General features: G+C 36.0%; 1 protein-coding gene across 4 annotated transcripts in view; it reads left to right on the top strand.

The window, feature by feature from the left end:
- NSRP1 (nuclear speckle splicing regulatory protein 1) overlaps nucleotides 1–15293 on the top strand; it is a 45558-nt gene extending 30265 nt beyond the window's left edge. For all 4 annotated transcript variants that reach the window (XM_020886826.2, XM_020886827.2, XM_070478805.1 and 1 more), the window contains 5 exons: nucleotides 6556–6612; nucleotides 8550–8678; nucleotides 9563–9770; nucleotides 10842–10950; nucleotides 13703–15293. In XM_020886826.2, the coding sequence (XP_020742485.1) occupies nucleotides 6556–6612; nucleotides 8550–8678; nucleotides 9563–9770; nucleotides 10842–10950; nucleotides 13703–14765 (1566 nt within the window). In that variant the 3' untranslated portion in view covers nucleotides 14766–15293. The remainder of the gene's footprint in view (nucleotides 1–6555; nucleotides 6613–8549; nucleotides 8679–9562; nucleotides 9771–10841; nucleotides 10951–13702) is intronic.
- The last annotated feature ends 1724 nt before the right edge of the window (nucleotides 15294–17017 follow it).

The raw sequence follows: 17017 nt of genomic DNA on the forward strand, positions 1-17017 counted from the left end.
TCATATTATGCCCATAAAATTGCCTAAAGAATAAGATGTTCCATAATATAAAATGTTCCCGAGGATAGAGTAGTAGGAATTTATGTACTGTAAATGGGAGTGTGAATTGTTTAGACTACTTGAGAGAATAATTTGTCAATATTTATTGAAATTGAAGATAATCCTACAGTGTAGCAGTTCTGCTCCTAAATGGTTGCACATGTGTATCAGGACACACACACAATGAGGTTGATAGCTTTTTTGTTTGCAGAAAGGGGAAACCCAGATGTTCATCAGCAGAGGAGTGGATACTAATTCATATTCTGTAAAATAAAACAACATTATTTAGAGATATAAATGAGGAGGTAAACTATTCCTTTACCCTACTAGAGATTCCAGCTAGGACTGACGTAAGATAGATTTGCAGGAGGGTAGAATAGGAAATTCTATTACATGTATATGAGAGCCTTCACAAGAAAAAATAAAAACCCAAAGAAGTGAATAGATTAAGCACTTATATAGTAGGTTAACAAAGGGAGCAGTTGTGGAGAAGTAAAATTTGGATTAGGCTAAAGAAAGAGTTACGCAAACAAGATCTATTTGTATAGCTTTCTCCTGGCCTTGACTCCCCTATCTCTGGTGATAAGAATGTTTCTTACTCCTAGTACAGGGAAGGCACCTTTCTCATGTGAATTTTCTTTCCTGCTTTAGGGGAAAAAGGAAGGTCAGAGTGTCCTTGCACCTGCTGTTTCTCAAGTGTCTTTAACTCAGAATATCAGAATGTCAAAGCAGCATATTTTCAGGTAGCATGTCCTGAGCACCTTCAGTATGTAGCAAAACTAAAGTAAGGAGACTCTAAACAAAATTCAGAGTAGAAAGAGTAGAAGATGAGATTAGGGAAGGATGTATAGGGATTTCTTAGGCTGGATAATGAATTCACAGATGTTATTTTTTGTACATAAAATTTTTCATAATAGTTTTGAAAGGTGGCAGTAATCTGTAATATGTGTACAGGGCCTTGACAAAGACTAAGAGGTTTAAAAAGAGCCTGGATATAGTTGGTAGAGAAAGAAGATAGACTTGACTAGTGAAAAAGAAGAATTGGTAGGTAGCATTAGGGCCCAATTACAATTAGAAAATAAGAAATTATATTTTCCAGAAGTGCCCAGCAGGCCTAATATAGACAATACATGGTTGGATTGATTTGGGACTGGGTTTGTCAGATGAGTGCAGAAGATAGGCAGTATAGCAAAGAAGTTAAGATTATTGGCAAGAATAGTTGACGATCTACTATAAAGATTCTAATAGAAAATGAAATTATTTTATCCATAAAATCAAAGAAAAGATACAGTGGAAATAAGTGATCAGGAGAACAACTGTATTTCTTCAAATCTAAAACATTGTAGGTTGCACTGTTATTTTATGCGAAAGTGTTAGTCGCTCAGTTGTGCCCAATTCTTTGTGATTCCATGGACTGTAGCCTGAGAGGCTCCTGTAGTGGGCTGCCATTCCCTTCTCCAGGGGATCTTCCTGACCCAGGGATCAAACCCAAGTCTCCTGCGTTGCAGACAGATTGTTTTATCTTCTGAGCCACCAGGTACCACTAAAAGAACAGTATCAAATATGAGTCTCTCTTGTCACTTAGAATTGTAATTGTGTATTTAGCATGTGATACAGTTTTGAAGAGTTCTTTTAGTCTTAATTAGGTACAGATTTTTAAAGTTAGGTTATTCTTAAACATACATAAAAAGCAAAATATAAGTGAAGTTAGTTGGTTAAGGAATTTCTAAAGCTATTTCAAATCTAGAGTCTCTTTTGGACTCACTTTTTCACTCAGATTTTGTATTTCCACACTGTATCATTCTCTCTGGCATTAAACCTGATGGTTTTAAGGAGGGTATTTGGAGGTGGTGAAGTAATAACCCCAAGTGGGAATCAAGTAAATTATCTCTACAAAATTGCATAATTTTAAGAAACGCAGCATGAACACTCAGTGATGCTCATTCTACAAGTTTTGATGCTGATACTTTTAATATTTACACACGCAGGCAGTATTATCAGCTAAGGTATTAAGAATACCTCTGGTTCAATAGTAATTAGATGGCACCACTGATCGTAAGCTATGTCCAATGTCAGCAGTGTTAAAACGTGAAGTAATGCACATCTTATGTTCAGTGAAATTTGGTAGAAGGGTGGTAGTGGTTATCAGGTGGGTTGCCCAAGTTTATAGTTTCAGAGCTGAGTCAGTTGAAGATGATGACAAGAGTGACCATGAGAGAGGGTGGCTGAAGTAGAGAGGAAACCATCAGTAAATTGTACTCAGATATGATACGACTTAAAGGGAAACTTAAAAACCTTTTAAAACATAACTGGAGATGAGGAAAACCAGGTCAGTATTTGTGGCATGGGTTATCTGGGATGATGATGGCATGCCAGAGAGATGGCATGATGTTCCTCAGTAGAGAGGAAGACTGAGCTCAAGTAATAAAGGGTTCATAAACTGAGAGAAGAGGGGGATAAGTGTAGCATAGTCATGTAGTATGAGCTTCATAGGAACGGGGATTTTTACCTACAGTATATGAAACTAGAATCAGGAGGACACACAGCTTCCTAATCTGAAGCACAGGGTGTGTGAGCCGTGAGCAGCTTCAAAAGAAAGATGTCTTTAGAGAAAAGCCAGTTTTTAGTCAAGGAAGTAAAAGAAAAATTCATCATAGAGGATGAGAATGTGGGGTTTGTAAAGGACTCAGTGGGAAGGTTTGAGTCAAGGTAAAATACACAAGCAGTGTGGCCGTCGGATGAGAGGCGGTGGTTATTGGGTGGCTTCTTGACTAGTGAACGAGGACTAACATGGGTGTAGCCTTAAAGTTTCCCCATACCACTAAATATTGTTGAAAGCAGATTTTTAATGGGCTAGAGAAGTTTTTGTTGAAGAGTATGCAGTTACTTAACCAATCTTCTTTTGTTGAAGGTGCAAAAGAAGCCCATTCATTTAGTAGTTCCTTGCTGTCATCTCCCATCATCCATTGTTGACTACAGCATCACAGCAGAGGACTCCCTCAAAAAGAGAAGAGTTCTTTCTAATCTCATGCTTTGGGGCAATGTATTTTCATTTATAGTTGCTAGTAAAATCACACTCAGTTCTAGAATGCTCATTCTAGCTATGCCACAGCTCCCATGGCTTGTGAAGGATTCAGATGTATTCATCCACCATTTTCCTGTGTTTTGGTGTCCTGACTATGAAGCCTTAAGGAATCTTAACACACAAAAGAAAACATGTACACCTTTTAAATATTCAACAGACTATGTTTTTCTATTTCAGTTGTTGCAAATTGAATCATACTGTACTATGACTTCATGTAAATTCCAATTTCATATTTATTAAGCACACTGATAAACATAAAGTGGAACATAGTGTACATGCTTTTTTGGTGAACACTTTGGTTTAATTGTAATACTCCAAGGGAAAAAAACCTATAGCTACTATTTTCACATAACTTAATTTTCATTTGTTTAAATATTTCATTTGTTTAAATATAAGCATTTCTTTTGCCCACTATTCTTAAGTATTAGCATAGTATTAATAATAATAATAATGTAGTAATGATAGCTAATATTTATTGAGCTCTTCTTTAAGCCAGATACTTGCAAAGGAGTTTTTACTTATTATCTCATTTAATCCTCAAAACCACCTTGTGAGGTGGGTACCACTGTATAGATTAGCAACATACCTGAAATAGCACAGCTAGTAAGAGAACAGTTTGAAAGGCCGATTCCGGGGCTTACACTGGCGGCCATTATCTGCACCTCCTCCTTCAGGAGCTCTTACATTTAGAGACTGACATGTCGGCAGGTGTTATACATCTTAGTTTTGTTTCATTCGTAGGGCACATGTATGAAATCTGTTTCTTTTCTTGCTGAATTCAGTAAGATGAAACCTTCCCTGACTTATGCAAGAGAACCTTTTTCATTTTTATCTTCTCTTGCATATCCTTCTTTTTCATGGAAACCAGACTAAATTTGTCTTAACATTTGTATTAGTATTGTAATTTAAGAGTATCTCTTAAAACCTAGAAAGACTTGACTTTTAAAATATAGTCTTATTTATCCTGCATTTAATTTTACCATCTCTAATACGAATCTGAACTAGAGTTTCTTACGTTTGTTATATAGAAGATTTTAAAATGTTATTTAATACATGCACTGCTTTTTATATAGAATCACTGTTACTGAAACAAGTTTTATTGCTGCTATTTTCAGTTTTTTATCTGTGTTTAAACAAGTTATTGGCATTTTAGCCATCACCATTAATAATTTTAAGTTCTTTAGCTAGAAGACAGAGATGAACTTCAAAAGAAGGTGGTCTTCCCTGAGTTTTTCAGCTTAGTTTCAGTTACTTCTTTATCCACTGATGCTCTTGGAATCTGGGGATATAAGTTGGTGGATAGGGTATGTAAAATTACTCTCTCCATATGTTATCACTCCTGTAAGTAATAACTGATTTTTTCCAAAGGTCAGATTTCATCTTTCCAAACAGCTATAAACATGAAAACAAAGTCTCTTGAGATGTCTCAAAATCTATGTGCCTTTTTAGATTGGAGAGGCCTTTCCCTTCTGCTTATTCTACATTATATAAACATCTAAAAAGTAATAGCCTTGTGTGCTTTTTTTTTTTTTTTTTTCAAGTTCAGTAGTTCTGTTTGAAGCAACCAGTGAAAGTAATAGCAGGTGAATGATGACTGGAAGAGAGGTAGGAAAACATAATAAAAATAATTGCAAAAGTCCAGCATCTGGGAATTTAGTCTTCTAGTCAACCCTGAGGACACTGTTGACTCAATGATTAACAAAAATAAATTTAGTATTCACTAATTAGACTGAGACATTGGTTCAATGGTTAGGACTTGGTGCTTTCATGGCCAGGCCTAGGCTCCGTCCCTGATTTGGGAACAAAGGCCCTGCAAGCTGTGAAAAACAACAAACAGAATGCATTGGAAAGAATTTTATGAGATATGCTTACTAGAATCTTTAATATTTTCATGTTTATAATTTATATTCTAATGAGTGAAAAATATGTCATATCACATAACAGGGACATTTTATTTAGATGAGTAATACTTGTAATACACAGGTAATATACTTAGCATACTGGCACCTGACTCTAGAGTCAGGCTTCCCTGCTGGCTCAGATGGTGAAGAAGCTGCCTGCAGTGCAGGAGACCCAGGTTCAATCCCCGGGTCGGGAAAATCCCCCGGAGAAGGGAATGACAATCCACTCTGGTATTCTTGCCTGGAGAATTCCATGGACAGAGGAGCCTGTGGGCTGCAGTCTGTGGGGTTACAAAGAGTGGGTTTCACTTTCACTATAGATTTTAGTTACTATTAATATTTTTGTTAACAATATCTCTTCCTCTAGTTGGAGTCAGCTTACTGTCACCTAAAATAAACTTGGTCTCAGCCTGTACACTTATTTTAATTTATTAAGTGTTCTGTTTTTACTCTCTGGCTTTTAGTTTTACTCATCTTGCATGGTCATAGAAAACTAGAAATAAGTTCATTGATTTTGTTTGTTTGTTGCCATGGAAAACAAGCATGCACCAATTGATACTCTACAGCTGAGAACAGCAAATGTCCATAGGCTAGAGAACTGTAGTTCCAGAGCTGAGGATTATATTTTCAGTTAAAAATAAATTCTTGAGTAGTCTTTTTTAAGATATAATTTGCACAACATAAAATGCACCCCTTTACTGTGTTACATTTCCTGTGTTACATTACTGTGTTGGTTAGGATATTTACAAAGCCTTAAACTTTTAAGCGAACAGTTTTTCCCAAGTATTCTAATTATATTTCTTTTCTTAGCTTCAAGTCTTTACTTTTGCCCTGTGGTTACTACTTTCTGTACTTTTCTTGCCTTCTCTGAAATTCCTTTTGATTGAGGTCTGATGTCATCTCTTTGGGGAAGTCTTTGTTGATTCCTCAGACATTTAGTCTCTCATAATCCCCTTTTTTAATCCCTTTATTATATTGCTTATCATATTCATAATTATCTCTTTAGTTTTCTTTCCTTTCACACCATTTATCTCTCAAGCATAGAGACTGTTCTTGTTTTTCTGCTATCTTCAGAAATTCGAACAATGTCATGGTAGGCTTTTTGGTACATATTTATTGAATGATTATAACGGCAAGTAGTTCTGGCAGTCCCTAATCTGTCATCGTGTACTAGGAGTGTGATTTACTATATTCAGTGTTGAATATTAAAATAATGTCATTTTGTTTGGGGGAATTATACCATTTTAGTATTGGAAGGCACCAATCCTCCCTGACTCAGCACATACATATTAATATATGCACACAAAGCGAATTGAAATCCATAGAAGTTGAATTACAGTGTTGAAGCTGGGACTGAAAATCCATGTTACCTCATCTTGTCCCATACTAATTTATTTTCTCTTACATCCTGATGACTTAAATTAAAAATTCGTTTGTCTCCTAAGGGAAAAGACCTTGAAAATGTTAATTCATAATACTGGAAAAGAACTTTTAAATTGGTTTAAACAATGACATTTTCCTGTTTTATAGACCTCCGTGAGTGAAAGCCTTCAGAGGGAAGCTGCCAAGAAGCAAGCAATGAAACAGGTAAGGTGGAAAGGGTGGATTAAATGTATTTGGTGAAGTAATTATTTCAGCTCACATTTTAAAGTGTCAGTTTTGGGATCTGTGCAACTGAGACTGCACAGTAGGTGTGTATTAAATAATTTTATCTTGACACTTGTTTTCTGAAACTGTGTAAGATGTTTCTTGATTTGCATAAATTTCAGGTTTCTTGTATAAATTTTAAGGGAGAAAAACACACTGAAGAATTAGTTCCTTATTGCTCTATTCTAGATTAAACACATTTCTGCTTTCAGATGACTTTGTCTAACAGTGGGTTGCATGGTTTAATAATTCCTGCTATTGTGAGCTGCCAGGATACAGCAATTCCACTTCTGTGTATGTATCCAAAGAAAGTGAAATTACTAATTTGAAAAGGTACATGCACCCCTGTGTTCATTACAGCATTATTTGTAATGGCCAGAATATGAAAATTACCTAAATGTCCATTGATGGGTGAATGGATAATGAAGATGTGGAGTGTACACACACACACACACATGAATACTTCTTAGCCATAAAAAATGAAATATTGCCATTTACAATAACATGGATGGACCTTGAGGGTGTCATGCTAAATAAAATAAGTCAGAGAAAGACAAATATATGATTTCACTTATACATGGAATTTAAAAAACAAAACATTTGAACAAAACAAAACTCATAGAGAAGAGAGTTATAGTTGCCAGAGGGGAAGTATATTGGGGAGCTTGGTGAAATGGATGAAGGGGATCAAGAAGTACAAAATTCAAGTTATTTTTTTAAAAAGTCATGGTGATGTAATATACAGCATAGTAACTATAGTCTCTAGTGACTATAGATATTGTATGCAAATTTGGAAATTGTTAAGAAAGTAAATCTTAAAAGTTTTTGTCATCTCAGGAAGTTTTTTTTTTTCTGGTAGCTTTGTATGGTGACAGATGGTAGCTAGACTTACTGTGGTGATTATTTCACAAATGTCAAATCATAGCCTATGTCAGTTATACTTCAGTGAAAATTAAAAAGTTCCTTATACTTATTAAAATATTTTTAATGAAAATATTTTAAATGAAAAAAATATTTTTAATGAAAAACATATCAGACAAAAAATTCTTTAAACTAATTGTATTGCAAAGTAATTTCTTTAGTGAATATACTACTAAAATTCTAGAGGTGACATCTCTAAAAATAAAGCATTTTTCAGTTACAAAAAAAAGTATTTCCTACTGTTTGAAACCTGAACATTTTATTTGGTAACACAACTAAAAGAGATATGAAAGTTTTAATATGTAATATAATATAGGCATCTCAAAATTAAGGTTTGATGTTCCTAAGTCATACCCTAGTCCTTTTGACTTTTTGATGTGGGTAACTATTTATTTTGGGGCTTCCCTGATGACTCATTGGGTAAAGAATCCACCTGCAATGTCTCGGGTTCGATCCCTGGGTCAGGAAGATCCCTTAGAGGAGGAAGTGGCAATCCACTCCAGTATTCTTGCTTGAAAGACCTCATGGACGGAGGAGCCTGGAGTCCATAGGCTCGCAGAGAGTCAGCCACAACTGAGGGACTGAACACACCACTATTTACCCTTAAGTGAATGGATGATAATAAATAATGTCTAATGTCCTGGAGCAGGGCATGGCAACCAACTCTGGTATTCTTGCCTGGAGCATCCCGTGGACAGAGGAGCCTGGGGGTCTGTAGGCCACTGGGTCGCAGAGAGTCAGACACAACTGAACGACTAAGCACATCACAATGTTTAATTAACGCTTACTCTGTGTAAGGCTCTGTTCTAAGTGTTTTAAGTTTAAAATGTGATTGATACAATTTTTATGATATATTTCTGATTTATGATCCTGTCCCCAAAAAACTACTTAGACTTTTTTTGGTATCTGTTAGTTGGCTCATATTTTTGAAATATGTTCAATTTTTTTTTTTAAAGACCAAACTTGAAATTCAGAAGGCTCTTGCAGAAGATTCTACTGTATATGAATATGACAGTATTTATGATGAAATGCAGAAAAAGAAGGAAGAAAGTAACCCCAAATTGCTTTTGGGAAAAGACCGAAAGGTTTGTAGCTGAAAATATAAACTTTCTTTGACTTTGACCGGCATTTTGTATCTTACTCTTTTTTCACCATGAGAATGATCTGACAAAAAATTTTAGGTATATAAAATGCAAAGAGCCCCTAGTTCCAGATAGTGTGGATTTGTTAGAATCTAGGAAGCTGTATATAGAGTATCCTAACAGGAGCAAGAGAATTATCTAACAATTTAATAAATTTTGTTTTTTGCTTTAAAACTTTTCAAATTATTTTTTGAAAGTTTTCTTAGGAATGTCTTTGTACTGCTCCTCCTGTTCATATTTATTTGTGTTATATAATTTTTTTATTGCTTCCTAGCTGGTAATTGAATCAGCCATGTGTATCATGATCAAATTTTTAGTTTGACGAAAATGTAAAGGTGTGGCGATTGAATGAAACGAGTTCAAATTTTCTATCACTCTTCTCTTTCACAAAGCACGCACTGGTTTCTAAGGATCTTTACATCTCACAGTATCTGAAATAAAGTAGTGGTGTAAAACTATATTAAAGCTACTATTTTAAATAATTGTATTTCAACTAATGTGAAAAACTAGTTGGAACGCTTTCCTGTTCACATATCTGAAGAAGTAAAAAAAATACCATTTAGTAAAAAGGGTGAGAAAAACAGTGGGAAAATTACCTATTTAGTTTGAGATTTTTTTTTAAATGGTGTTTTTAATATTTCTATCTATACTTAAATTTCTATTGAAACAAGTTTTATTTTCAATCTTGCTAGTAAATTTGTATTAAATTTTGAGAAGTTGATCCTATTATTTGACTTTCTATCTTAATGAATTCGTGATAACAGTAGAATATTAACAAATTCATTATCTTTGACTCTCTCCTAAATAATCTTTATTTTTCCCCCTAGCCCAAGTACATTCACAACTTACTGAAAGCAGTTGAAATTAGAAAAAAGGAACAAGAAAAAAGAATGGAAAAGAAAATACAGAGAGAACGAGAAATGGAAAAGGGAGAATTTGATGATAAAGAGGCATTCGTAACATCTGCTTATAAGAAAAAACTGCAAGAGAGAGCTGAAGAGGAAGAAAGGGAAAGAAGAGCTGCTGCACTTGAAGGTGAAATGAAAGGGAGAAGGGTAGAAGGAAATAGAAATAGGAGAATTCTGCCCTGTGGTAGCCATTTGCTCTGTCACTGAACTTTTAGATTATAATGTTGTCATAATTTATGTATGTGACTACAGGGTACAAGGTATATGATGTTATATAGTGTTATAAAATAGAAGAATTTAGGTAAAAACACAGTTGTACTCTTGGTAACTGTTATATCTATTCAGTTTTCTAATCATATCTCATTTTGTTGCTTAAAACTGTAATCATCACAAGTCACTGCCTTAGAAAATGATTTCAAATGTAAAAACATCAATTACAAGGCATAACTGCACAGCATTTGTCAAAGGGAATATAAACTGAGATTTAAATCCTAGTTATATTTTCCTAGGATGAAAAAACTAACATCACCCAAGGACATTTACATTAACTAGACATTTACAAAAAGAATAACTTTAATTCAAGAAAGAACAAAGATGTGCAGAGGCCAAAAAATATCTTAATGCTTTACTGCAGTACTTTCTACTCATGGTCATTTCTCATGATCAAAGTAAAATATGTAATTATAAACAGCTTATTTGTCAAGTGCTTACCAACTTTTTTTTTCCCATTTATTTTTATTGGAGACTAATTACTTTATAATATTGTAGTGGTTTTTGTCATGTATTGAAATGAATCAGCCATGAATTTACATGTATTCCCCATCCTGATCCCCCCTCCCAACTCCCTCTCTATCTGATCCCTCTGGGTCTTCTCAGTGCACCAGGCCCGAGCACTTGTCTTGTATCCAACCTGGGCTGGCTTACCAACTTTAAATGGAAGAAAACCACATGTGTAAGACTTGATTTCAGCATGTACTATGTGTTCATCTAGAGCACCACTCAGGACGAGATAGTAAATAAACAGGGCTACATCCCAGTAAAAATCTATTGATAAAAAAGGCAGCAGGCTAGATTTGGCCTGCAGACTATATAGATCTAGAGACCAGTTTATACACCATGTTATATCTGTGCCTGTAAAACTGAACTACATTTTGCCTCTTTGAATATATTATTCTCACTTCTGCTTTCATTCTCTTAGCACGTTTGGATGTAACCAAGCAGAGAGATCTCAGTGGATTTTATAGGCACCTATTAAATCAAGCAGTTGGTGAAGAGGAAGTACCTACATGCAGCTTTCGTGAAGCCAGGTGAGATGTGGCATATGGAATATTTAGAAGAAGGATTAAGGGGTGAAGTCATTCAGTCATGTCTGACTCTTTGCGACCCCATGGACTATAGCCGACCAGGCTCCTCAGTCCATGGGATTTTCTAGGCAAGAATACTGGAGTGGGTTGCCATTTCCTTCTCCAGGGGATCTTCCCGACCCAGGGATCGACCCAGGTTTCCCACATTGTAGGCAGATGCTTTCCCGTCTGAGCTACCAGGGAAGCCCTTCCAGAAGAAGGATACTGCCCTTGATTTCTGATGTGATCCCGCAATCATTTAAACTCCCTGGAAGTAGAGGACTGTAGTATTGCATATTTTGTTGTTAGCCAGACCTGACCTAATTGAATGAATAACTGGAGATTTACAGCTTTTTAATATCAATAACCTCAGATGTGTAGATGACACCACCCATATGGCAGAAAGTGAATAAGAACTAAGAAGCCTCTTGATGAAAGTGAACGAGGAGAATGAAAACGTTGGCTTACAGCTCAACATTCAGAAAACTAAGATCATGGCATCAGGTCCCATCACTCCATGGGAAATAGATAGGGAAACAGTGGAAACAGTGTCAGACTTTATTTTTTGGGGGCTCCAAAATCACTGCAGATGGTGACTGCAGCCATGAAATTAAAAGAAATTAAAATTTCCTTACTCCTTGAAAGGAAAGTGATGACGAACCTAGATAGCATATTAAAAAGCAGAGACATTACTTTGCCAACAAAGGTCCGTCTAGTCAAGGCTATGGTTTTTCCAGTGGTCATGTATGGATGTGAGAGTTGGACTGTGAAGAAACCTGAGCACCGAAAAATTGATGCTTTTGAACTGTGGTGTTGGAAGAGACTCTTGAGAGTCCCTTGGACTGCAAGGAGATCCAACCAGTCCATCCTAAAGGAGATCAGTCCTGGGTGTTCATTGGAAGGACTCAAGCTGAAACTCCAGTACTTTGGCCACCTCATGCAAAGAGTTGACTCATTGGAAAAGACCCTGATGCGGGGAGTGATTGGGGGCAGGAGGAGAAGGGGATGACAGAGGATGAGATGGCTGGATGGCATCACCAACTTGATGGACATGAGTTTGGGTAAACTCCGGGAGTTGGTGATGGACAGGGAGGCCTGGTGTGCTGCGATTCATGGAGTCGCAACGAGTCGGAAACGACTGAGCAACTGAACTGAACTGAATTAAAAAACCTTTAGTTTAAGGTATTTTTATTATAGTAATTCTGCATGCATGTTCAGATAGTGTATAAAAAGAGAAGTGTATCTTTTCATAAATAGGACCTAGCCTCTGTAAAACATAAAGATTCACAGAGTCAGGGCCTTAGAAATGCATTATCCAATATGTAGCCACTAGTTTCATGTGACTGTTTAAATTAAATCTAAAATTTTGGTCACATCAGTCACCTTTCAAGTACTCCATTCTCACATTTGGCTAGTGGCTACAATATTAGACAGCACAAATATGGACATTACCATTTCTGTAGACTTTTTTCTGGCTATGCTGTGCGGCTGGTGGAATCTTAATTCCCCACCAGGGTTGGAACCTGGGTCTCGGCCCTGAAAGCACTGAGCCATAAACCCTGGACTACCAGGGAGTTCCTCACTTCTGTTGGCATTTCTGTTAGCGCTGGTCTAGAAAGGAAGGGCTGGAGGAATTCTGAATAAAATTATAAGATGTTATGCATACTAAGTCTCTTCAGTCATGTCTGACTCTCTGCGACCCTTTGGACCGTAGCCCATTAGGCTCCTCTGTCCTAGGAGCCTGGCAGTGGGATTCTGCAGGCAAGAATACTGGAATGGGTTACCATTCCCTTCTCCAGGGGATCTTCCTCACCCAGGGTTTGAACTTGCGTCTCTTATATCTCCTGCATTGGCAGGTGGGTTCTTTACCACTAGCGCCACCTGGGAAGCCTATAAGATATAGGAATAGTGAAATTATCATGCTATAATATATATTTGAAGGTAAAATTTGTCCTAAATTTGTATCTAAGGAAAGCAGTTCCTTGAGAACCATAGTTGTTGCTTTGTTTGTGTGATGAATAAGTGATTACTGAGAATGAGTGTGTGAGTAATGTAAATTAACCATGCTTATCAGCTGGGAAAATGTAGGTGGTATAAACAGTGTTAATGTAACTGATCATAATAGCTGGATGGATTCACATATTTCCATTTTGTTGTAATAGATGCTGAGGTGTATAGCAGGAGGCTGATGCCTTTTCAGTCGTGAGAAGGATTATTTAGTGATACTTAGAATTATATTTTGTCACCATTTTGTGATGAAAAAAATTTATCTTCATCTTTTTCCAGGACTATTTTAAGTATTTTTTAGAAAGAAAGAAAAAATCCATCAGAGAGCCACAACTTGAACTTCTTGTTGAAAACTAGTACTTATTCCAGAATATGCCTTTTCCTAATGATTTGTTGTCTATGTTTGGCAAAAAGGAAGACCTTCCACAGACCCCTACCTGAAGGATCTAGTGGTCTATACAGAAGGTCTGATTTTCACTTTTTCATTTCTACCAATATTGAAAATAATCTGAATGATTAGAATATATTAATGATAGATGTTTACCAGGTAAATAGACATCAGCACCTTTTTGAATTTGGGATAATCAGAAAGCATATACAGTTGTAAGTGTATTGACTTAAGTACTGATAAAAGTTCTATGAATTTATTTATAGAATTTATTTATTATAATTAATAATGTGGCACTTGTGTTATATTATTTTTCTTAAGGTCTGGGATAAAAGAAGAGAAATCAAAAGGATATTCTGATGAAGTAAGTTCAGAGAGCAGAATACCTCATGAGAACTGCATTAGCCGAACTGGTGTGAAAGTAGAGGAAAACCCAGATGCAGACAGTGACTTTGATGCTAAGAGCAGTGAGAATGATGAAACAGAGGAAAATAAAGTGAACTGCAGAAGGGGAAAGGGCACAGAGACCTTACAAAATGACTCCAAGCATCCCAGGAATCCTACCCACTCACCGTCATCTAGTGAGGAAAGAGAACATGGTACCAAATGCCACACAAAAAGTTCCAAGTCAAGAGGACGTGAGAAAAGGGAAGGTCAACACCAAGAGAGACCATCCAGGGAGCAGGACAGCTATTACACTGACCGTGATTCTCGAAAAGAAAAAAAGGATTCCCGTAGGCACAGAGAGTCCAGTCACAGAGATTCACACTGGAAGAGGCATGAACAAGAAGAGAGACTGAGGGGAAGAGATGAGAGAGAAAGAAATGACAGAGAATGGAAAAGGGAGAAAGACAGGGAGAAATATCCCTCCAGAGAACAGGAAAGACAGAGACAACGAAATAATTATGACCGACACAATGAGAAAGGATGCGAGAAGGAAGAGAAAAGCAAAGAAAAGGAAGAGCATGTGAAAGCAAGAAAAGAAAGATATGAAAACAGTGATAAATACAGAGATAGAGAAAAACAAGAAGGCAGTGTTGAATCTTCAGAAAGAAATCGAGACAGAAAGGAAAGCAGCCCAAATTCTAGGGCAAAGGATAGGTTTCTTAACCAGGAAAGAGCCAGTAAAATGAGAGACATGGAAAAGGACAAAGAAAGAAACCCAGAGAAACCCCCTAGTTCTGAAGCATCATTGGGAGCAAAACACAGAATCACAGAGGAATGCCAAGATACAGGCAAAGAACAAGAGAGGCCACATGAGACAGTGAACAAGTTTGCAAAGCGGAGCAATGAAGAAACTGTAATGTCAGCAAGAGACAGATACTTGGCCCGGCAAATGGCAAGGATTAACGCAAAGACATATATTGAGAAAGAAGATGATTGATGACTGCCTCAGTAGAAAGACCTATGGAAGCACAGAAAATTACAACTCCTGAAACATGCTGTGTGAACACATAAAGGAATGTGTTAAGAGTGGTTGGGAGGGTATTTTAAAATATATTTTCAAAATTCATTTTGGGTTTAGGTTAAGTCAGAAGTCAGTCCTTTTATCTTGAATGTTTAAGTTAATATGTAATATTATTAGTATGACCTTCTTGGTTATATTCAAGTAACCTAAAGAGAATGCTAAATCCTCATAGGTAATATGAGGAAAATTGGCTCTACTATGACCATTAAAAAATAATTTAAACAACTCTATTGTTGATTTTGTTGCAGGAGCTGTTTATATTATAAATACTGTGTTTCAGATAAAAATAATGTGGATTTGAATGGAGAATATCATTTTACTTTTTGTCCTTAAATTTGTATTAAAGTGTAAAATATAGATCACGCATCTTGTCTAAGCTTTTTAGCTCACAACATACCTCTCTTAAATGAAAATAAAAATTGTGATAACATTTGTACCATTTAATTGATGCTTATATTTTAAAAGTGTCACATTTAAAGTGTCACTTGTGTCATGCCATCATTCCTCTTTTCTGAAACCTTAGCAAGATAGTAAATTAGTTATGTGTATAACTGAGTTTTAGCTAAGGGTGAAAAGATGGAGATACCCTAAATAAAAAAAATTAGAGGACTGGGTAGTCTATTTATGAACATGTCTTGTTTAATACACTGTTAAAAATACAGCACAATTTATTAGAAGTCCCATATATAGAGGTTCTGTACTAAGTCTTATCAATGACAGTGACAAATACTGCAAAAGCATAGACTGAGCATACACAGAGGGGCGTAGTACAATGGAACTGGAAAATTTCAGGTGAGATCATGGAAGACCATGAATGACAGGCTAAAAGTCTTCAGCTTTGATGAAGAATTGAATTCCTTTGTTAGAGTTGTCATACTAGAGCACAGGGTAGCAGTTCTTGGATAATGATAATAAGTTATTTGGATCAACATAAATAAGGGATTCATTATATGTGTTGCTAGGTATGTGTTCTTTTAAATAGTTGAGGTCTAAAATAATGGACTTTAATTGTGTGAATTGGTAAACAACTGTTCTGTAATTCACTATCTTAATTTTCCTTCTCCTTCCACTTGTTTACTCTTGTTCCAGTACTGTTTATTTTGGCTTCTGTGGATGATGATTTTTTTTTTTTTAGTTAAATATTTGTTTAATTGATTTTTAAGGTGTTAATTTTTGCTATACAAAAAAGTGACTCAGTTATATATATGTGTGTGTGTGTGTGTATACATTCTTTTTTGTATTCTTTTCCATTATGATTTATCCCAGAAGATTGGATATAGTTCCCTGTGCTGTACAATAGGACCTTGCTGTTTACCCATTCTAAATGTAAACATTTGCATCTACTAACCCAAACTCTCAGTCTATTCCTTTCCCTTCCCCCTACCCCTTGGAAAACAGAATCTGTTCTCTATGTCTGTGAGCCTGTTGCTGTTTTGTAGATAGGTTCATTTGTGCCATATTTTAGATTCCATATGTAAGTGTATCATATGGTATTTGTCTTTCCTATGTTGTTGCAAATGGCATTGTTCTTTTTCATGGCTGAGTAGTATTCCATTGTATATATGTACCACATCTTCTTTATCCATTCATCTGTCAATGGACATTTAGGTTGTATCCATGTCTTGGATATTGTCTCTGTCTTTGGCTGTTGTGAATAGTGTTGCTTTGAACATAGGAGTGCATGTATCTTTTTGGGTTGTAGTTTTGTCTAGATATATGCTCAGGAGTGAGACTGCTGGATCATATGGTAATTCTATTTTTAGTTTTCTGAGGAACCTCTATGCTGTTTTTTATAGTGGCTGCAGCTACTTACATTCCCACCAGCAGTGTAGCAGGATTCTTTTTTCCACACATTCTACAGCATTTGTTACTTGTAGACTTTTTAATGGTCACGATTCTGATTGTATGATCTGTATGAAATGGTACCTCATTGTAGCTTTGATTTGCATTTCTCTCATAATTAGTGATGTTGAGAACCTTTTCATGTGCCTGTGACCATGTGTATGTCTTCTTTGGAAAAATGTCTATTTAGGTTTTCTGCCCATTTTTCAATTGGGTTGTATGAGCTGTTTATGTATTATGGACATTAAACCCTTGTCAGTTGCATTGTTTTCAAATATTTTCTCCCATTTCATAGGTTGTCTTTTCATTTTATGGTTTTCTTTGCT

This window comes from Odocoileus virginianus, chromosome 17 (genome assembly GCF_023699985.2).
Source record: "Odocoileus virginianus isolate 20LAN1187 ecotype Illinois chromosome 17, Ovbor_1.2, whole genome shotgun sequence".
In the NCBI taxonomy this organism is placed as follows: Eukaryota; Metazoa; Chordata; class Mammalia; order Artiodactyla; family Cervidae; genus Odocoileus; species Odocoileus virginianus.